We start from the raw sequence: 24,050 nt of genomic DNA on the forward strand, positions 1-24,050 counted from the left end.
ATGGAAACGTTGCTCTGTTACCAATGTTTTGTCCATCTCAGCATGCCTTTATTGGCAGTGTGAAGGCAAGAAAACAACTATTTCTAAATGCTTTTAAAGTGCTTGTTGTCTTCTCTACCACGCCTTCAAAGTAAGAATTCATTCTCATTCAGTTTTTTCTTCATATTCCATTAAAAATTATACAAAAATAGATAACAATATTTAATGATGGTTATGTATTCCATTTGTAACACCTTTTAGCAAAGTAAAAAAGAGGCTTAAATTGATCTCTATGCAACGTAGTATGGTCCCCTTTGTAGAATTCCATAATTGATAGTCAGATCTAAATTCACTATATTCGTCTCCCTCACCATTTTATGAGTGATGCTAGACATTATTACAATTCTCTTTATCTTCAGTATTTTTTTGGGGGGGGAGAGGTTTTTCCTATAGGGCGTGTGCGCTTGCCAGACAGACAGAGAGAGACCGAGAGACAGAAAGTGAGAAATCCCCCCCCCACCCCAAGGGGGATGGCCACGCCACAATCCTTCTCCTCCATTCTCCTCTCGAGATCTTGAGCACACACACACATGCATCTGGTGTGAGTTTTAAGCCACCAGGTCCGGGACACGAACCACGGTCGACTACATGGGAGTCCAGCGACATAGCCATTATGCTAACTGGTGGTCCCAGTATTTTAATAATAACAACAGCTAACTGGGTTTTTTGTTTGTTTGTTTGTCTGTTTGTTTGTTTTTAAAATGAGATCTTACTGTCATGGTACACGTGCCTCAGCCTCAAAGGGGGCAGCATAGCGTGTTGCCATGTTGCCCAGGCCAGCCTCAAGATCAGATCCTTCAGGATTAATGGAATGACACATGGACACACGACCTTTAGACGGGAAAGGACTTGAACCTTCAACCTTGAACCTTGAATCTAGGCCTCCTCTGTGGTCCCAGCCAGCAAAGCAGTGTCTTCTTCTTAGCAGTATATGCCATCATCTGGGCCCTAGTAGCTTACCCTGATTCATATATTTTGTACCAACAACTGTTCATTCTTATAGAGCTGAGTGGTTTTCATTTTGGATGTTAACTCAGTTTTCCAAGATTATTGTTTAGTAAGATGCCAAGGTGGGAAGCAGATCTAGGCCCATTTAGTTTTTAAATCTTGACTCCCAACCCCTGCACTAAGCTTGAGGTCAACTCAACTCAGTGATCACTGGTTTTTCATCTGTAACTTTTGCTCCTGTTCATCTTCTCTGGATGACTTTAATACAACTACATACATACTATCGATCTCTAGCTCTAACCACTTTCTGACCCCTGATTGATTTAGCTGTCTTTGTCAGATGTTTATATTATCCTTGATGTGTAGTGCCTCAGAGACTGTTTGGTTCCCAGGAATGGGCTCATGGAGGCTGTACAACTAGATGTGCTGCTGCTTGCTAATTTATTTTCAATTTTCCTCCTCTGAGGGCCCACCTTGTAGTTAGTCTTTTTAGTTGCAACAGCAAATTGGACTGATCAAGTGAATAGAAGAACTAATCTATGAAACCAGACTGGAAAGCTTACACAATTCAACCTGGGGAGAAAAGTGTGCCAAGCATGGAAACGAAGCTGTAGATTAGCAGAAGGCAGGCGAGTGTGCTGATGACTGATGGAATGACTTTTTTTTTGCTAATAAAATGTGAAAATAACAATAATTTTTAAAGGGTTAGGTAAATTCATGAGTGAAGCATAAATAATAGTTTTTAAAAGCGAACAAAAGCAAGTGTCCAGCTGGCTCCATGGCACAGCGGTAATGTGCTGCTCAAGAGAAGCCAGATCCAACATGGCGACTGTGGTTTGAATTCCTAGCCTGGTTGGCCTGAAATTCCCTGGGCACACATGTAAGTGCTCACAAGAGGACTGAAGGGAGAGGATTATGGCACACCTGGACCCTGTGGGTTGTGCTCATGTCTCTCTCTGCCTCACTCTTGTTACGTGTGTACATACATGTCCTGTCATGAACACAGAAGAAAAGATTAAAAAGAAAATTTTAAAGAAACAAGTAAACAAGTGTCTTGGGAGTTTACCACTAAGCCTTTGCCTTAGTTATCAGTAAGAATAATCATATTTAATATATTATCCTAAAAAGGTCACATTTGATTTCCTTTGGCAATTTTGGGTCATTTTTATGTATTTAACTATGTCACTAGGAGTAGAATAATCATACCATAGTAAGTCTAATATTTCTACTCATAATAAACTAATAGCTTCTGATTGTAATAAGGTTTATGTGAGAAACCTTTCGTAAATTTTTTCTATCCTTGATATTTTTTAATGGTCACCTGAAACTATTAATTTGCTTCTATTTAGAAACAAATAGAACCATAAGAAGTTTAAGAAAGTGTTTTTCCTAAAATCTAGTCCTTTAACTTTCAACTTCACATGCTATACAAGTAACAATATTCCTTCCACTGTGGTTTATCTATATTTTAGGAATCTTTAAAAATAATTTGGAATTGAAACATAGATATGTGCACACACGGAAACAAACAAAACAAAAAAAATAGTGACTTAAGGGGAAAAAATAAGTGTACAGTATTGTGAAAAATTATACATTTGGAAAATTTTTCCATGAAAACCAAAAGCACTAGGTAAACCTATGGTATGCACTTAAGTTTTCTTTTTCACAAAAAAAAAAAAAAGCAACAATTTGACCTTTCAGAAATTCAGTAAGCATATACCAAATGTCACCTAGTTCCACAAGCAAGAAACTTACAAGTTGTGTTTGACACTCTTTTCCCTTTGGCTGCCATATGCAATCTTAGAGTGCTGAGTGTTTGCCCTCCTAAATGTGTCTCCTATGTGCCATTTTCTCTCTGCTCCATCATCAGTGACCTTGCTTACACACATACTATCTTTTGCCTGCTCTGCAGTAGACAAGCCAGAATTCTTATATCCAAACTGGCCCTATTCTATATGATTAGGCCAGTGTGGTCTTTCCACATTTGTACCTGATTGTGACATGTTCCTGCTTAGAAACTCTTAATGCTTTCCTCTTGCTTTTAGGGAAAGACCAAAACTCTTAACATGTGTACCTGTTTTGGCTCATGCCTAGCACCTAAACCCAATCCCTACTTTTCTCTTTTCATACTTTGTATTCTAATCTCATTTGTTGTTGTCATTCTTCTTCAGAAGTTCTGCTATGCACTATGACCTTCATGTAGGATATCACTCTTTCTAGGAATGGCCTTTACCCTGCTCTTGATCTAGTTAATTCATATTGGTATGTCAGCTCAGAGCTTAATGTTTTCCCTTACCCGTCCTGGCTAAGTCAGATTTATTTATATGTTCTCAAAGAAAGCATTCCTTCTCCTTTATGAATATGTCTTGGGGCCAGCAGGTGATGTGGTAGCTAGGGTGCTGAACTCCCACATGGCTCACTGCAGTTAAGAGTCCCAGACATGGCGGCTTTCTCTCTCTTTCTGTCTCTCACTGGTGAGTGTGTGTGCCCTATTGCAAATTAAAGGAAAATAATATTGAAGATAATAAAATTAAATAAGCAATTATTTAAGAAGATCTTGTCTTATTTTGTAGCATTTTATCAATAATGTTACCATTTATCCCCCCACTAGAGTGTAAATTCCAAAAGAGGATAGACTATCCAGTTTTCACAAAGACTGGTAAATAATTGAAGCTCATTAAATACTTACCTGAATAATGAATGCATAAATTTTAGGCATCACTAAGTAGAGAATAAATGAAACCTTGTTTCATGTGTTCAGAGTACTAAAAATTTCCAATTGATTTATTTAATTTATGTTTAAATTACATCAAAGAGGGAGAGAGAGAGGTGTCTCTAACAGTGTCTACATGCTGCCATTCACCCTCAGCCTCAGCTATTCAGGATCAAGGACGTGCATGCACATGTGCAGTACACTGGGAGGCCTCCAGATGTGAACCTGGAGCCTCCTGTGTGACTTCAGTATTGCAGAGGATTGCATTTCTGTTGCGTCACTGCAGCTGGCTAAATTGTCCAACTTGCTATATAACATCTGCAACTGAAAGTTTAGTACTTGTAATGATAGATTTTAACATTTTATTTATTGATTTATTTACATAGTTTTTAAAGTTTTGCTATAGAATGCGTGGGCTCTCTGGTAAGAGACATAGAGAGAGGGAAAGTGAGAAATCATCCTCCACCCCAGGGGGAATGGCCATGCTGCAATCCCTTCTCCATCCTCCTCTCAGACTTTTGAGCATACATGCACATGCAGACAGCATGATTTTCAAGCCACCAGTCGGGGACACAAACCATGTAGTCCGCCATGTGGAATCCAGCTATTTTAACCTCCATGTCACCTGCTGGCCCAGTAATGATAGATTTTTTTTTCCCAAAACAATATTAAATAATATGATTTTTTCTATTCTAGGCTCATACTCTTCAATGAACAACTTGCAAAGTAAGATAACATGTTTATTTGTTGCTGTAAGACTTCACAATATATTGGCTGGCTCCATAGTGCAATGCTAAAGTGCTACTCAGGAGAGCTGGATCCCAAATAGCAGCCACGGTTTGAGTCCCCAGTCCTGTCATCCTGAAACACACGTACACACATGAATGCCCGGGATATGACAGGCTGGAGAACTGGAAGGATTGCAGGGTGACGAGACCCCATGAAAGGTTCTTGTCTCTCTCTCTTTCTCTCTTATTTTCCTCTCTCTCTCTCTCATATGCATGCACAATTATTGTGTCATATGTAAAGAACAAATTTATTTCATAATATAATATAAAAATAATTCCGTACTAATTCAGAGAGGTAAATCCATAGTAAAATGAACTTTAATGGCTACAGCTTTATCTAGTTAGAGTTATTTAACCTGTGGATTGACATTTTCCTCTCCTCAGTTGCTCTTTTTCCCCAGAGGGTACTGCCTCTTTTTTTACTTTCCTGGCCTGTCTCTCCTTGCATGTTAACCTTTGGAACTATCAAACAAGTTGTTATCAGATTCTAGGGAATTGTAGCTAATGTGTTCCTAGCTAATAAAGCATTTGAGAGAAAACCCTTTAGGTTTTCATTTCAGCATTTATGTGGGCTTCCTCCATTTCACACATTCATTATTGGTGATTTTTTTAAGTTTATTAACTTTTTTGTTTCATGAGCAAGAGAGAGAAAGAAAAGGAGACAGGATCCCCATCAGAATGCTCCTCCTGCAATCCACCTGCAGCTCAGCTAACCCTGCATCATGGGACTCATATGTGGCTAGCATGTCCAGGGAGGTCCCCAGAAATGAACTCATGTGGGTCAGCTGCAGAGAACATGGAGTTATCAGTGAGCCAATATCTGGCCCATTATTGGTGATTCGTAGGAGACACTTCATTTTTCTCTTACCCAGGAGATGATCTATCTGATTATCTGGGACAAAATTAATCCCTTTTTATCTGGCTTGTATTTTCAGAATCGTCATTATTAACAAATATTTACTAAGTAGCAGCAGGTAAAATATCGCAAGGGCAGAAATAAAAGCATCTTAATCCATGGCTTCCTTTATTATGCCCTAAATTTCCAAATCATCATTTATGACATGGAGATGGTGCCACTTTTCCTCTGAAATGTTTTTAGTAGTATTTTTGGATCAAAGAAAATATATGTGAATGACCTTTGAAAATAGTAAAACTCAATTAAAAATTATTATTGGGTAAGTTTTCTTTCCTCATAATATTTTTTAAAATGTTTTTATATTCTATCACTGTGTATCATTATAGCATACCAAATGGATTTTCCTGTCATGAATATGCTACTTGTTGGTTCAGTCAAAGAATATATTATACATATCATCATCAGCAGATAATTTTCCATTTTTGTGTCCCTTTAATGTTTTGCTCCTTTTGTTTTCTCTCAATTCTCTCCCTTTCTCTCCCTCTCACTCTGCCCTATTTTCCACCCTCCTCTCATACTACCTCTAGTATGCTATCCATACTTTTTTTAAAGAATTCTTTCTATTTAACTTTATTTTTTATTATTATTATGTTCCATTTTATCAGAGAGAGATAGAGAAAGAGAGAGAGAGGGAAAGTGATAAATCAAGCCACCAGGTAAGGGACTTGAATCATGTCAGTCATGTGGGAGTCCAGTGCCTTTAACCACCATGCCACCTGCCAGCCCCTCTCTATGTTTCTATACCTTCAAATCTTTCCATTTCTGGCATAAAGTGCCAACATTTGGTATATATTGAGTGGGGACATACAATGCCTCTCTTTTATAGTCTGGCTTGCTTCATGTAATGGTAAATCTTCCATACTTGTCCATTTTCTATCAAATGCCAGGATCTCATTTTTTTTATGGCAGAGTAGTATTCCATAGAGTTTATGTACCACACTTTTTTGATCCATTCATCCATTTTTGGACATTTGGGTTCATTTTCTCAGTCAGAAAAACACTTGCACACTCATGTTTATTGCAGCACTATTCACAATTGCTGGAACATGGAACTGATGCAAATGTGATATTTTAAGAGTATTGCAAAACCTGCTTATAGTTCCTCCTTCTCTGAGGGAAGCTTTCATTTTAAAGGTGGGGAACCAGGAGTTCTTTCTTCCTGTGATTTGTTTATTATTTATACAAGTAGGTGGTCTTAACTATCTGTGTTTTTATGAGAAGTTCACAACACAAATGCTTAATACAAAAAAAGTTTCATGAAAATAGAGTTTAAGAAGAAAGTATAAAGTGTTTGTAGAAGCACATTATAAAAAAAGGTCTCAAGAGAGATGCACGTAGAATTCTAGGAGTAGTGTTGAAATGCACCTCAAAGAGTTAAAAGGAAGAAAACCTTGATTAAAAAAAACAAGTCCATGTTCATTTACAGAATCTAACAGAGTAAATGTCATGCAATTGTTTTTTTCCCAAAAAATGTATCATTGTGCAGTCTTTTAAATTTGTCATTTTGTATTCAATTCCTCAAGATAGAATCGGCTGATAAGTAAAGGACAAGCAAGAAAACATGAAGGAAAATAAAGTAACCAGACTAGGTTTGGGTAGGACATAAGACACTAAATGTCCTAACTCTATTAACTAAACAAAATGGATTTGTTTTGCACAGAAATTCTGTTCTTGTTTTGGCTAAAAAATATTCTAGAGCAATAATAGAAAATACAATAATATGTCCCTCTGTTTGGACACAAAAGAGCTGGGTATTTTCAGCAGCATTTGTTCCATTGAGGACATCTTCCTTACATCGTACTCGCCTCGGATTCCACAGTAACTCCCATCGTTAGCACCATGCTCACTGAGAACACAGGAGTTTGTTGTTTTTTATCACCACATACTTGGAGTCCTGTAAGTATGCATCCTTATATCGTACATGAGTACATGATATCTCCCTTTCTTCTCTCTCTCTCGATACACACACACACACACACACACACACACACACACACACATTTATTTATTTATTTGTTTTTCTAGATAGATTTTTGCTATAGGGCCCATGTGCTCCCCAGAAAGACAGAGAGAGACTGAGAGACAGAAAGCGAGAAATCATCATTCCTTGGGGGGGATGTCCACGTGGCAATCCCGTCTCCTCCTGGGATTTTGGGCATGCACGCACATGCATCTACCGTGAGTTTTAAGTCACTGGGTCCCAGACTTGAACTATGGTCAACTACGTGGTAGTCCAGTGATGTTACCATTATGCTGTCTGCTGTTCTCTTCTTTCCTCTATTTTTCTGTATCTGTAATTTCTAACAAATATAGACTAAGTAGACTATCACATTAGTGCAGATCCCATTCCAAACCCAACACACTCCTAAGACATTAGGTGAAGATATGAGATAAGGTTAAAGAAAAAGAAATAAGAGTTAAGACTGAAAACTTTTAAAAATAATTTATTCAAATGAATTTAATAATCTTTCACTGCTCTCTTGCAGTTTTCATGCTGTTCAGAGCTGCATTCCTCTCTTTGATATCCTGTTCAAACTGCACTGGCTTGAGAGGTGGTATAACTAGTGATTTATCAGTAGAACTCAGGCCATAGATTCAGTCAGGATGGGATCAAAAACCTGTTCTGCCACTTAAGAGCTATGCAAATTCTCAAGATACTTAACTGTAGACCCCTAGCTATGGAGGCATGCACTTAGGACTTATGAGAGGCCGGGTTCGATTCCCAGCCCACTCCAATAGATGGGTGAGGTGGTGCACGCCTGCAGTCCCAGCTATTCTGCAGGCTGAGGCAGGAAGATTGTGATAGAGCAAGATTTTGTATTAAATAATAATAATAAAAATTATATATAACCTTAGCATCACAGTCTCTTAAAGTGAATACAATGAGATAATGTATGTAAAGCATTTTAGCATTGTGATTAGCTTATACTGTTAAATAAATAAACGTTAATTGTTATAAATTCTCAACTTGAATTTTCTTTAATTAGATGTATTCACACTCAAACCTATATATAACAGAGCAGCATTACTCAGACTATGTGTGTTCAAGGACAGTATTTTTGCTTAATTGCCAATCTTTTTAAGAGATTTGATGTGATAAAATAAAATAAAATTCAATTACTAGAAAAATGTAAAAATATGCAAAGTAAGAAGCCAGGCTTTTTATGTTTTATATTCAACAGATATGAAAAAGACTCTGCTAAATTGCTACAGAAGTTTATGAATATTTTCACACAATTTTTGTATTGTTTTATCCCAGAGAGGAAATATAAGTTATAGACAGGCACGAGTCCATGGACTACATGTCAGGCAGCACTGTTATGGAGACTACGTATTCTATTATTTTTCTTTTAAGTGAGATAACTATATTTCTAAAATTTTCACTGAAATTGTTATTATGTGTGTGTATGTATACATACATATATTTGACCTGATGAGACATTTGTTTATAACAAAAGCACAGATCACTAACTAAATCTGAAAAATCCTGAACACAGAGCTTGCACCAATGTAACCATCAGACTTTGAGACATTCAGTAATCAATACTTTGAAACTTCTGTGTATTTCTCAGATAAATCACCATGCAAATCATTGTGTACATCTGATAATCAGTGCTATTACTCACTTAAAGCATCCAGAAAAAAATGTTTAATATGGCAATACTTCCTCTTTATTTTGTTTCGAACATTCAGTTTGATTCCTGCATATTGAGTGCCCATACATTTTCTTGTTACCTTATTTTTAAAAATTTGTTTAAGAATGTACTATTTTTCTTTACCTTTTTACTCCTTAAAAATTATACTTCTTTCTTCTAAAAGATGTGTGATCTCTGCTAGTCTAATAACATTCATTAGTGCTTCCTATTTGTACTTTTCCATATTTATGTACAGATGTGGATAAATTGTGGCATTATAGCATACACATTTCATGTGTTTAGCTGTAGGAGTATTGCATGGGTATCTAGGATCAATGGCGCTTGGCCAGGCAGCTTGTAGATCTTGGCTGGCCTTGATCATAGACCTGGCCTAGGTTAGCACTGAAGGAGGCAGCTCAGTTCTGCTGCATGTGCCTCTTTCCTCTGACCAGACTCTCCCTGGCCTTTCTCTTATAGCAGGAAATGAGCCATAAGAGAGGGCAAACGCATTGCACAAGTGTGTGGTAGGCCTCTATCTTCCTCCCTTTTTTCCTCCCTTTGGCTGACAGTGGGAGGACACTGCTGATTGTACGCGTTGGTTCTAGGAAGGGCGGAGAAGAATCAGGGCCATTTTTACAATCCATCACATATCTTAGAAAGTAAATCCATTCAATTAAATAATAGGATAAATGAGTAGGAATGGTTAAATAATTATATTTACCTTAATGGAAATAAAAATACTTTGGCAGATTATTTAACATATCCTATTTCTCAGTTTCTTCACTTACATAATAAAATGGGGATAATAATGATACCAATTCTATAGGATTATAGTGAGAATCAGTTGCTTAAGTAGTACTTAAAACAGTGCCTAATATAGAATATGCACAATTTAAGTGTTAACTGTAATTAATGTTATCATTTATTATAATTATTACTATTTAGATGTCACTTTTGAATATTGACAGTTGTGCAAGGATGGTACATGGTTGTCTTAATAATGCTTTCTTAAGCATATTTATTTTGTGATTTTTTCCCTAATATTTATAGCACTGATACCATCTGTTCATGTTACAAGAATTATTATTTTAGAAGTTTATACAAGTCTATGTTCTGGAGGAACAGATTTAGCATTATAGAACCAGTGGGACATATATTTAATTATAATCCTAAAATTTCTTGTAGATGTGCTGTAAGTACTTTAGATTTTTGTTTTTTATAAATGTTATATTAATGTTAAGAACTGGTAGCAAGCTTATAAATAATGAGAACTAAACTGATAGATCTTAAAATGTGATCCTTTATTGATTGGTTTGCTGTGTGTGGTAAGGAGAACACAGGCCAATCCTTCTCCAGTTTGATGTGCATAGGAATCACCAGGGTTCTCGTTAAAATGCAAATTCCAATTCAGTAGGTCTGGGGTAGGCCTGACATTCTGCATTTCTAACAAACTGCCAAATGGGAAACTTGTTATTGGTCCATGAATACTACAGTTTCAAAATATGAGTATGTCTCCCTATGTATATATAAAGATGATATATTATGTATAATATATATGTATTGTGGACTTCTAAGTCTTCTTTATTTTAATTTATTTTATACATTCATTCATTAAATATTACTTAGCTTGTAAAATGGATTTACCCAACATGAGTATACTTCACATCAGTCCAGTTGAGGGAACTAATATATTATACATAATATATAATCTTTATATATATTATATATGCAAATTTAAATGAATAAACATCATGTAAAATTATTCCACATTCAATCATTAAAATAGATTTAAAAATATATATTTAATATAATAAATAAATTTTACATATAGTACATTTATTAAATCAACCCATATATTTAAAAATGCATAAATCCTCAAGGACTAAGTAATGTCTTTACTGGCAAAAATAAATAAATAAATAAAACAGCTTTCATTTACAATTTTGTTCCTCTGTGGATACTACTTAAATAATAGCATTTGACTATAAATAAAGGTCTTTGTCAAGACTACTGGATTGGTGGAAATACGCTTAAATTCACTAGATCTTGTAATCAAATCAAATCAAAGTATCTCTTACATACATACAGAATTTTACTTTTGTTTGAAGTACATATACAAAATTTATTTTTATCTTTTCATAGACATTAGTAACAGACCAAATTAAAACTATTTTATTACACAAATTCTCAGATAAATAAAGTGCTTTTTTTAAGATTTTTGCCATAGGGTACATGTGCTTTCCAGAGAGAGATAGAGAGAGACAGTGAGAGGGAAAATGAGAAGTCATCCCCCAGAGATGATGGCCACCCTGCAATCCCTTCTCCTCTATTCTCCTCTCAGGATTTTGGGCACACACACACATGTGCCCACTGTGATTTTCAACCTCTAGGTTCATGACTCAAACCATAGCAAATATGTCCACCATTTTAACCACTATGCCTCCTGCTGGCCCAATATAATAAAATGTATTTTTGAACTTAATTTTCTGCTTTGAGTGTTAACTGCAAATATTTCCTGTTTCAAATTTCATGACTATAAAATCTTTTCCAAAGGTCAGAATATTCTTTTATTTACAAATAATCTTAAGAACACTCTTCATTTCTTTCCAAGAGATTGGTAATGTCAGAATATTATCATTATCTGAAAAAAAATGATGAAAAGCTAGTTGATGATGATGATATGGATAGTAATGTCTTTGTCTTGATTGATATGCATGGTAATCATGCTGAAAAAATGTAATACACTATAGAGATATATGTGATTAAATGTAATAAAAACATAATAATAATAAAAAAATTAAAAAGAACAGTATCATTAAAGAGCCAATTGATTTCCTAACTGTACAAGATGAAAGAGATTGGAATAAATCTCTGCTGACCTCAGGATAAGTCTAGAGAACTACATCTCCAAAAGGTAGAAAAGAGAAAAAAAAAAGAAAAAAAATTCAGATTAAATGGATCATTATCTCCATCTAAAGTTTTATCTAAGTTGAAACCTCTTAAGAATAATTGAATCACAACCTTGTTCATAACAACTAATATTGAGCTGCATTTTTTGTCCCAGTCTATAATTTATAAATATAGCTATGCTTTACAATGCAACTTAGAGTTTACAAATTAATTTTCGTCTCTACTATCTCATTTGCTATTCATAAGAAACTTCATGATTTGTTATGTTCCAAGTGAGAGCTCAGAATTAGAGGCTTCCTCCTCCTCTCAGTTTAAGACTTATGAGAAATACAAAAGGTACAGGGTCTGGGTCATTGTCAGACTGTTGAGGGGAGGCATCTGACTTTTTGGATGATTCTGGAATATGGAGGCTCAAAAGATATTAAAAGCTATTTTTTATTATGCATTTATTATGTGCTGTTTGCCGCTATATGTCTAATAGCATATCTATCCTCTTTCTAATCTATTTTGCAATGCTTTATTTTCTAAGATATGCTATAAATTTGTTTGGGATCCCCCTCTTTATATTTTCCCCTCAGAATGGTGGTGGTAAACAAACATGGAGATATTAACATTTAATTTTCCCTTGGTCATGAATAACACCAAGACGACAGTAGCTAAATGGGATCTGTGGACTCCTAAGTCTTCTTTTTTATTTTAATTTATTTCATACATTCAATCAGTACATATTACTTAGCTTGTAAAGTGAATTTACCCAACATGAATACACTTCACACCAGTCCTGTTGAGGATACTATACATGTTATCATCAACAGATAATCATCCATTTCTGTGTAATGGCTGATTACACAGAATTTACATTACACATAAATGTCTTGCCTCTCTATTTTTCTCCTTGATTTATTTCCTTATACTCTTCCCCTTCTTCCACCTTTTTCCCACAGTGTCTCCAGTATCCCTAATCATTTTCTATGCTTCTATATCCTCTAATCATTCAGTTTTTGCTATAGCATATGGATAGTCAATATGTGTTAAGTGAAGACAAACAATGTCTTTCATAGCCTAGCTTGCATCATTCAGCAGTAAATCTTCCATATTCATCAACTTTCTATCAAATGCCAGGGTCTTGTTGTTGTTCTTTTTTGTTTGTTTGTTTGTTCATTTTTTTGGTTTTTTTTTTCTGAGTAGTTTTCAACCCATTCATTTGTTAGTGGACATTGGTTGGTTTCATGTCTTAGCAACTGTGAATAATGCCACAATAAACGTAGATGCGCAATCACTTTCCTAACTGAGTATTCTCCTATCCTTTGTGTAGATACCCAGGAGTGGAATTGCTGGGCTATATGGTAGTTCTATTTGTAGATCTCTGAGGAACCTCCATATTGTTCTCCAAAGTCACTGGACCAATTTACATTCCTACCAGCAATGTAAGAGAGTTTCCTTTCACAACAGCCCTGCCAACCCTCATATATATATATTTTAATCTTCGTCATTTTGACTAGGATTAGGTAGTATCTTGTTGTGGTCAAACTATAAAACTACTGGGCTCCTAAGTATTCTTAATGGAAGCCCAGGCTTCTAACAGAAAATAATGGCTTTCCTAAGGATAAAACTAATGAAGATTCTCATTAACTCATATATATATGCACACACAGCCATGTGTAATGAAAATTTAATTTAGAAATACTTCACTCCTTTGGACTCCTTTGGACTCCTTTGAAAGTTCATCCAAATGACTTAGGTTGAAAAGTCCTCAAAATTTACATTAGAGCAGGAGTGGCAATATTTCTGGCAAAGGACCAAATAGTAAATGTCTTCAGCTTTGTGAGGTAAATGACCTCTGTCAAAGCTACTCATCTCTGAACTCTGTAGCAAGCACACACAAATAATATGTAAACGAATATTATGTAAACTTCTTTAGAAAAACATGTGAGGGCTATATTTGGTCTAAGGTCTAGTTTCCTTGACCACTGGGTTAGATTTCTCAAGGTCTTTTTCAGTTCTGAGGTTATGGTTCTGCCAAATTAGCTAGGTTTATGGCTAATTTATTCCTTATGAGTTATGGAGCATGGGCCCTCTCTTTTCTCTACCCTATCCTTTTATTTTGAACCCAGAAGTCTATCTTTGTACATGCAAATGGCCCACCAGGGTATTTTCCTAAACAAAGACATTTCCCTCAGAAGAGGAATTCTGCTGCTACTGTTAAGATAATAAATACACCACAGATGGCGCTTTCATTGCAAAAACAACCACAACATAAAAGGAGATATGTTTAATTGTTGCATTTTTCTATTTCAGGATTTGATGATTTCGTTTGGCATTGGTACAAATTAATATTTAAGCTTCTGCTAGAACCCAAGTGTTGATTTGTGTTGTGGTTGTGGTGATGGAGCTTATATTTGAGCCTAAATTTAAATAGGCATTCTCATATTATCACTGCCTGTTTCAGAGTATTTTACTGACACGATCACCATATTAGCAAATTGTATAAAAACCATAAGTTCAATTAGGACTGCACTGATAAGTAACTGAATGTTTCTTCTTTTGTACTAATTTTCTTGCCACTCTACCTAGGAGGTCACAAACTGGAGGCTCACAGGTTCCATCTTGGCCCCTTGGGTCCTTCAGCATAGAAAAATAAAAACTAAGATATACTTGGCCAGTATTAAGAGAAGATTTTATATAGAAAGTGTATTTCTTACTTCCTTTGAAAAATCAGATCTATTATAGGTGTACACCTTTTTTTTTTTTTTGTATGAGAACCATGTGAGGAGTAGCTTTTCTTTGTACCATTGTCCCCACTCTCCCTCCGTCTCCTGGACCCAGAGCAGAATCAGGGACCATTCGTCCTCATAGTGGAGCCACAGCCATGATTACATCAGCTCGCTTTCCTCCTGTAGCTGCCAGGTCATCAGGCATTTGAGTTTGGTTTATCTGCTATCCCTGGGATTCCTGGAGATCACATCAAGGCACCATTATTTCAGGTTCCACTTAGTGAACTTTTTCAATCCAACCTGTCTTCTGAAACCATAAGAAAACATAAAACTATGACTGTATTGATTGTACAATTACTATCGAGGGCATATTTGTTTATGTTGGTCACTTTTACAGGTCCTGGTAAGGAAATACTTTTAGAAGTTAGTGGCAAGAAAAATAAAAGATGTTCTCTCTTGCATAATATCTATAACATATAGTTTTTCTCTTTTTGCCTTAGCTACCAGAAACTTCAGAATTCAATTGAATAATGTGTCATAATTCTGACAGTATTTCTCCCCTTACTTTGTCTTAGCTTCTTAGCTATATTTATATAAATAGTAAAGTGAGCATACATATTCACATGCTCTATAAACAACTCTCAAGCCCATTTTGCAAGAGTTTGGGCTTCAAACATGAGCATGAAGTGTCATTAATTTCTCAAAACAACTTTCCACATTGACATTTATTTTATAAATAAGACATTTCCCTCAGAAGAGGAATTCTGCTGCTACTGTTGTAGCATTATTCCCTTACTTATTCAAGAATCCTACATGTCTCCCTCTTGTAAGAGATTTAACTTGTGTATCAGCGTTGCAAGACCCTTTGTCACATTTCTCCAAACTTCATTCCTATCTACAACATTCTCCACTGCCTGACAGTCTGGATTTCAGTGATAAACTAATTATAGTTTTCCACATGTACCGTGGCATTTTCTACCACTTGTGCTTCATGGTACCATATTTCCACCTCTACTCACTCTAATATTTCAAAGGTGTCTATCACAACAAATACTACATTGTGCTTTCATTGTTTTCACTGAAATAAATCTTAAATTCTTTTGGTTAATTGTTCTGTAGTTGAACCCAATATTTGGTATTAAACTGTGCTCATTGACTCCTCAGCTGAATTCTGATTTTCTGAAATCTTGATTGAATAGAAATAACTGATATGGAGTGTATTTTTTACTATTAGTAATGGGAAATTAAAAAAAATTATTCAGTGCATAGTATCTGCCAAATCTATTTTTGAATATGTAACTATTGGGTTGTCGGAAAAGTCATGACACATTTTTACATACAAAAATATATCATAACTTTTCTGACAACCCAATATAATAATTGACTCAATACCCCAACTTCCTTATTATTCTATGATATTTTACTTCATTTTAGAGATGAGGAAACTGAAACCTAAAGGGTTACACAAGAGCACACAGCTGGTAAGGTGTGGAGCCAGGGTTGAACCCTGGAGGTCTTGCTCCAGGGATGGGATCCATCTGTTCCTCTGCCTCTCACCTATAATAGTGAAGTGTGTTTATCATTTAGAACACCGAATAAATGTAAATAGCTTTAATGTCCATTGACCCGATCAGATTTCCTGAGAATGCTATAATTAGTTTGAACCTCAATATTTGAAAAGCAGATTGAGTTCTTCAAAAGCATTGAGATGAGATTATGTATTAGACAGTAGCATCTTTGAATCCATAGAGAGTGTATGTATGCATGTACATTTGTTGTTTAGAGAAGAATTGAAGAAGGCTAAAAAATGTGCTAGCCAGTTTCTACCATCTTAGATAACTGGAGATAAAGGTATTCAGTTTTGGAAGACAGTATGAATCACGTATTCTTGGTGAAGTCCCAGGCGCAGCAGACAGATGGGGCTGTGGAATTGACCTCTCTAGCCCTAAAATGTAAACATTTTATCTGGAAAGGTGTAGTGGCAGAAGTCCTTAAGGTCTCAGGACCAGCAGTTAGTGTAATGACTATGTCGCTGGACTCCCATGTAGTCGACTGCAGTTCGAGTCCTGGACTTGGTGTCTTAAAACTCACGCCGAGTGCGTGTGCGTGTGCGTGCATGTGCGTGCCTGAGGTCTCTAGAGGAGAATGGAGGAGAAGGGATTGTGGCATGGCCATCTCCCCAGGGGGTGATTTCTTGCTTTCTGTCTCTTTGTCTCTCTCTCTCTCTCTGTCTGGCGAGCGTATGCCCCCTATAGAAAAAACTTCTCCAAAAAATTAAATTCAATTAAAAAATTTAAAAATAAGTCCTTAAGGTCTCAACTGAGAATAAATTCTTTCTTCTAGACCAAAGGTTCTCAATCTCCATCATATTCAATTAAGCCAATTTGGAATGGAGATAATACATTCCTAGTATTCATGATGGTGATAAAAACATCATCCACCATGTTTTGTTCATTGCAACCGTGACCATCAGAAAAGAATGAGGATTAGACTACCCTATGGACCCATATTCCAAATGCTGGAGGCATGATGTCTGCAGAATAAAAGGTCACATGTCATTGATCCTTTTGCTAACATGAGCCAGGCTCTGGGCAGAGACCAGAAGGCAGGTATCCATTCCTATGACCTCCACTCAGTGCTCTACAGACCAGTGTGACCACTCTAGACTTTGCTGGTCTGGATACAGGTTTTAGCTAGTAAATAATATATTGTACGTATGTGCCATGGCCTATCTCAATAAAAAGACAAGTGACATGCCAAATCTAATCTGATTGTTTCAGAAGATGCAACCAATGTGTTACATAGTCTCTTGGCCAGATTTATAGCATTTCATTATGTTTTCTTCACCACAAATGTGTGGACAGTCACCATTGTCAATGATTCTCTGAGGCATGGACCAGTCATTAATTCAGTGGGACTCTCTTTAATGAGTGAGAAAACTAATGAAAGAAGTAGAACTTAATGGAAAGCCAGAGCATTTATTTGGATAGGATCTCACTGGAAACTGATGTACCAAACTTGTAAGAAGTAAAGGCAAACATCCATACATTTCTTTGAGGGGGAGCTAAGCTTGCCTTCTGGCCTTTTAAATCTTGTCACAGTGATTACTGTGTCTATCATCTTTGTCGTGAAAAGTATCTGCCACAAAGCCTATTCCTCTTGGAAAACTACAACTCGTAATGAATGGCTTACAGTTATAGAGCAAGCTAAATAAATAGTATCTTTAAAAAGCTCCATTTGATAATTTATGCTCTTATGAGGAATATTACAAGAAAATTTCCACATGCTATTTTGTCACATTCCTTATTACAGTTAGCATAAATTCAACTCTTAAAGGGTTTATTTTAGCTCCTAAAGAGTGTGTTTTTCAGAATGGTTATAGATCCTATTTTTTTAAAAAAGATAAACATTTGTTACATCCTGTGATTTGATGAAATAAAAACTTTGTGTATATTTTTAAATGCAGTATTGCTTTTATAAAGGCCAATGACAAGAAATATGTATTGCATCTATATTTTATGTATGCATAGAACAGCACAATGTTGAACCAATTTAAAATAGCCCCAAAAGCCAGTTAAGTGTATTTCATGATTTATAACTAGGAAGGTTGAATTCTAGCAGGCTATCAGAAATGGATATATAGGTTTCAGAAATGCCTTTATTAGTTGCACTCTTGTAATGTTTTTATTAATATGTATGGACTTATATTCATTATTATTAATCCCGAAGTAAGATTTTTTTTTTTTTTTTTTTTAGAGAATGAGAGATTTTTGCTTTAGGGTGCATGTGCTCTCCAGAATGAAAGAGAAATAGAAAGTGAGAAAACAGCCTCCCCCCGCCCGCAGGGAGAATGGCCAGGCTTCAATCCCTTCTCCTCCATTCTCCTCTTGAGACTTTGGACGCACGCGCACACACACACACACACACACACACACACGTGCCCGGTGTGGGTTTAAGGTGTCAGGTTTGGGACTCCAGTGGCATAATCATTATGCCATCTGCTGGTTCCCAGAATTTTTTGAAGTATGTAAAAATCATCTATGAACATTTATGTTATTAATAATAACTGTAAAATAGGAAGTTTTGTGCTGCTCATCAATGTTGACCATAGCACTCAGCCTAGTAGAATTTCACACACTGTACTCTTTCCAAAAATGTGAGGTGGTTTCAGTCAAGGCAGCTTTTGATGTTTATCTTCAAGAGTTTCATTGGGGCTCCAAACCAAAGAATTAGGGGGACCAGCAGTTGGCATAGTGGCTATGTCACTGGGCTCCCATGTAGTCGACTGCGGTTCGAGTCCCAGACCTGGTGGCTTAAACTCACACCAGGCGCGTATGAGGGCATGCCCAAGATCCTGAGAGGAGAATGTCATGGGGAGGGGGGTGATATCTTGCTTACTGTCTCTCTGTCTCTGTCTTTCTAGTGAGCACACGCACCCTATAGCAAGAACTTCTAAAAAAAAAAAGAAAGAAAGAAATTAGGTAAATGGGGCCAGCAGTTAGCGTAATGGCTATGTCGCTAGACTCCCACATAGTCAACCGTGGTTCGAGTCCCGGACCCAGTGGCTTAAACTCACGCCGGGTGCATTTGCGTGTGTGCCCAAGATCCCGAGAGGAGAATGGAGGAGAAGGGATTGCGACGTGGCCATCCCCCCTGAGGGATGATTTCTCACTTTCTGTCTCTCTGTCTCTCTCTGTCTGTCTGGCGAACGCATGCGCCCACCCCCCCCAAAAAAAAAGAAAAAAAAAGAAAAAGAAATTAAGTAATTACTTCCAATCTCATTTCCCATCATGACCAGCTAACATGACACTTGGCTTCACCTGGTCCTACAATAGCTCTTGTGGCTACCCAGTGTGCCAGCTGATGTTCATAGTTTTAGTTTGAGGTTTCAGTTCTTTTCTTCAGAGATAAAATATATTCCTTTGTAATATCAATGATCTGAGTAACAACTATCAGTTGTTAGGATATCATATCATTATTCCTGTGGAAATACGTAAAATAGGTATAAAATATTTTAAATAGAACTGGTGATAGATACAGCAGTAATGGACTCCTCAAGGGAAGTCATACCCTGCATGGTGACTGCCATTTGAATCCCTGGCCTAGTCAACCTGAAACATAGAGGGCCCCGGGCATGAGCACCAGGGTCCAACAGGCTGGAGGACAAGAGGAAGGGCATCTTAACATGAGTAGACTCGGGGGAGGCAGCCCCCCTTTTGTCTCACACACATACGTATATACATGTGCTCTGTCATGAATAAAGAAGAAGATATCTGAAAATATGTATTTGTATTTTTGTTCACTTTATTGTGAATATAAGATACTACTTTAGCACTGTCCTTGTGCTATACTGTGGTTGAACTGTCTCCTGTGAAATTCAAACTAATGATGGGATGTTTTCTCATTAAAGGACAGTCACACTTCTGCTGGTATACATATATTTCCACAGCAGCGGATTCATTTCAATTTATTGCATATTTTCAAATGTGTGGACAGTCATCGTGTGGTTGACTCTTTCACTGTGTTGGAGGAACTTCTGGAGAGCAGACAGAAAGCACAGAGAAGAGATAGTTCCTTCTCCTAACTTTTTTCTCTTTCTTTTCTCTCAATAGGAACTTTTTACCCCTGAATGCAAGTTTAAAGAATCAGTTTTTGAAAACTATTATGTAATCTACTCATCCATGCTGTACAGACAACAGGAATCTGGTAGAGCCTGGTTTTTGGGATTAAATAAAGAAGGGCAAGTTATGAAAGGAAACAGAGTAAAGAAAACCAAACCAGCAGCTCATTTTCTACCCAAGCCATTGGAAGGTGAGTGTTACATGTGCATTATCTTTTTTTTTTTTTTGAGAGGTTTTCGCTATAGGGCGCGTGCGCTTGCCAGACAGAGAGACATAGAGACAGAAAGCGAGAAATCACCCCCCAGCGGGGATGGTCACGCTGCAATCCCTTCTCCTCCATTCTCCCCTTGGGATCTTGGGCATGCACGCACATGCGCCCAGCGTGAGTTTTAAGCCACCGGGTCCGGGACTCGAACCGCAGTCGACTACGTGGGAGTCCAGCGACATAGCCATTACTCTAACTGCTGGTTCCCACATGTGCATTATCTTAACCAGACTTTTGACACATTTTATTTTGCACATTGGTAAGTCTGCCATGGCTACAACAAACCCTGCAGAGAGCTAGAAAGTTCTTTGTCTTGCATAGATGTCTAAGTTTTTCAGTTAAGACTAGTGTCCTTTATACATCTTACTATACATGTGTGCAGGTACCAGGAAAACCATCTCTGTCCCCTTCCAATGTCTTAAATCTTCACTGCCCCACCACTCTCCCCACTAGATCTTTTCAATTAATGAATTTCAGAAGTTTAAACCTGTAATAATTTTACAAATCTATGACAGTAGATTTATTTATATTAGAAAAATAAATTTTGAATATGGCCTCAAAAGTATTTGCAAATTTTGATGTTATCTGAGTGAACATAATTATAGTCTTGCGCGTTTTAATAATTATAGAAAAGGCATTTTAGTAATTACAGAAAATTAAGAGATAATAACTTGGCCCTTCAAGAACTTGTTGATGTTTCATATCGCCTTCTAATTGCATAAGAAGTCACTATGTACACTTGTGGCACTACCTTCTTATACTAAAATGACGTGTATCTACCTTCTCCTGCAAACAATGGCACCTTCACATTTACTTTGGTCAGATTCCCAAGGATCAGACTACAAAGTTTTGTTAATTAATCAGAAAGATCTGCACCTTTCTCGTTAATGATCGATTGATTCAGCCAGAAGTGTCATTTACTTTTATCTATGTAATATTTGAAAACTCCAAAAAAAAAATTGATTTTGAGGCATTTGAAGTGTTTTCTAGTCAAACATTTTTGGTTTATTCTTGCAAAAGATCAGATTTACAATAGCAGAATTAATGATTTAAGCTAATTGGGCAGTTCTTTTTTTTTTTTTTCATCCCTGTAAGAAAGACATGGTCATCGAGAGAAAATGCATGCAGGTTTTATAATCCATATTCTCTCTATAAGATCATTTGAAATTTCAAACAGTTGATCCTTTATTATCTGTGTGTGTCTAATTAAGCTTGCCTACATTTTCTAAGCCACTCAAGCTGACTAACACCACCTTCATAATTTCAAGGATATTGACTTACTATCACTCTTAATTGAACTTGCCTCTAGAACGATTCATAAATGCCCAAATAATTAGCAATCTGAATGAAGGAAAGCATATATTTTTCTAGAGTCAGAAATGATAAGCCATAGGAAAATTAGAGTAAAAAGATGTTAGAGAGTTTATTCTCAAACATGCATGATAGAACACTATTGTGTTAAGTAAAATTTCACATGGTCAGACTGACCAGCATTCAAATACAAATGAAAAATAAAATACTGAATCAATAGCGGCTCTTCAAAGATGTTTTATTTGCTCTTTGTCTCTTTTCACTTATGTTTTGGATAGAGACAGTTAAGAGTTGATTAAATTGCTAAAACCTTGCCTCTTAACTGCATAAATGTAATGAGAACCAAAAAAAAGCCTTCTGTCACTTAACTGAGTTCAAATTTGGAAGCCAGTTATTTTGTATAACCTATGGGAAATATTCAAGACTCTAATGGTATACAATAATAATGTCACGTGGTATTTCAATTACATATTGAACTGTTGTGTGTATAGGCACATGTATGAGAAAAAGAGAAATGGTATTTTCATCATGTTTTCAAATAATTAGGATGCAGGTGTATTCCAAAAACAATTAAATAGGTAGGCACTATAATGAAAGAAGTTATTACATGGCTTACCTAGTAGAAGAAATTTAGTTTCAAAAATTTCAAAACTCATACAGGATGTATTGCATCATTGCAAATGTTAGGACACATTAGGTACTTGGTTAATTGTTGATACTCTAGGGGGTTCATATCCTTATGCAGCTTCCTACATACCAATCAAGCTCAATGCTGAGGCTATTTTATGCTCATGCAATTAGTAGTAGAACTGAGAAATTCAGCTATACTTCATGGATATGGATTAGTTCCTTTTACTAACTTGCCAAGACATTTAACACAGGCCTGATGTGCCTTTGTGCTTCCAAAGATGTGTGCTGCTGAACAATGATCACATGATGCACGGGTGCAAAAGGAACATTCTACCACCTCACACACAGAGAACACATATGGCAGTGCAGCCCAACTAAATGGAAATGCTCCTCCTAAATGTATAAATCAACATTCCAGAATTTACAAAGCAGCTCAGGCAGTTCTAACATACTAGTATTTCTGATGGCATGTGGCCTTAGCTCAACTCGTTTTCCCCAAGCATCAGGTATTTGTAAATGACCTTTCTCATGACTTTCTAAAATCATTTCTACAAAGCCATATGAACTATTGTGATTATGTCACAAGATACTACTCAGATAACTTCTCACAGTTCACTCAGGCATCAGCCTTGTGGCTGTGTCACCATCTGTCTTCTATATGATGGCAAATATTATATTTTAGTAATGTTATCAGAAAATGAGGTGTAAAATGATAACATTTTAGACAACATAGTAGTCTTTAGTGGTTTTCAGGTCCCTGTCTGTGATTTGGGGAGAGATTTCCAAAAGGCCTCAGCTTCAGGGAAGTAAATTCTTTCTCACTGCTTTGTATAGCTTTGAAGTTGACAGCAGTGTGACTATATTGCCTTTGAAAAAAATAATAACTTAATGATCTAGGGTGTAAATAACTTGTTTCAAAAAGATTAATTGGAATAAGTAGATTACGTGTGATATTGATATACAATGAAAAGGGAGGCCAAGCTTTCCTTTATGTACAAAGAGAATTAGGTTAAATGCTTGTAATTCTCTTATAGTGTGTGTGTGTGTGTGTGTGTGTGTGTGTGTGTTGCATTATAAGCCCACAAAGAAGCCAGAACTCCCATTAAGCCTTCTCTCCTGGACAAAAATCCTGTGCACCATGTATGTATTTTAGGAGCATAAGCCAAAGAACGTGGAGGTAATAGCCTCTGTTTAGGGATGGCATATTACTGCCTTAAAATTCCTTCAATGGGATTCTTTACTTCAGGGAAACCAGAAACGTGCAATCTTTTGAAGGATAGGTTTGCACAGACGAACCATTCTCGCACCTAACCAGGCAATGTTTCTTTTTCCTCCTTCCTTCCCGTCACTAGTTGCCATGTATCGAGAACCATCTTTGCACGATGTTGGTGAAACGGTCCCGAAGGCTGGGGTGACGCCAAGTAAAAGCACAAGCGCGTCTGCAATAATGAATGGAGGCAAACCAGTCAACAAGAGTAAGACAACATAGCCAGATCCTCACAGGTGTTGTGACTTATCCGTCCTGAGCACAGTTGAGTGATTTATCCTTACCAGACATTC

The 24,050-nt window shown here is 36.6% G+C and overlaps 1 protein-coding gene across 2 annotated transcripts in view; it reads left to right on the forward strand.

The window, feature by feature from the left end:
- Positions 1-24,044, forward strand: part of FGF14 (fibroblast growth factor 14) — a 733,354-nt gene extending 709,310 nt beyond the window's left edge. For both annotated transcript variants that reach the window (XM_006141513.3, XM_027776223.1), the window contains 2 exons: positions 20,276-20,474; positions 23,843-24,044. In XM_006141513.3, coding sequence (XP_006141575.1) covers positions 20,276-20,474; positions 23,843-23,979 — 336 coding nt within the window. In that variant the 3' untranslated portion in view covers positions 23,980-24,044. The remainder of the gene's footprint in view (positions 1-20,275; positions 20,475-23,842) is intronic.
- Positions 24,045-24,050: the final 6 nt, after the last annotated feature.

Source organism: Tupaia chinensis, unplaced genomic scaffold (genome assembly GCF_000334495.1).
Source record: "Tupaia chinensis unplaced genomic scaffold, TupChi_1.0 Scaffold000057_1, whole genome shotgun sequence".
NCBI classification, from domain to species: Eukaryota; Metazoa; Chordata; class Mammalia; order Scandentia; family Tupaiidae; genus Tupaia; species Tupaia belangeri.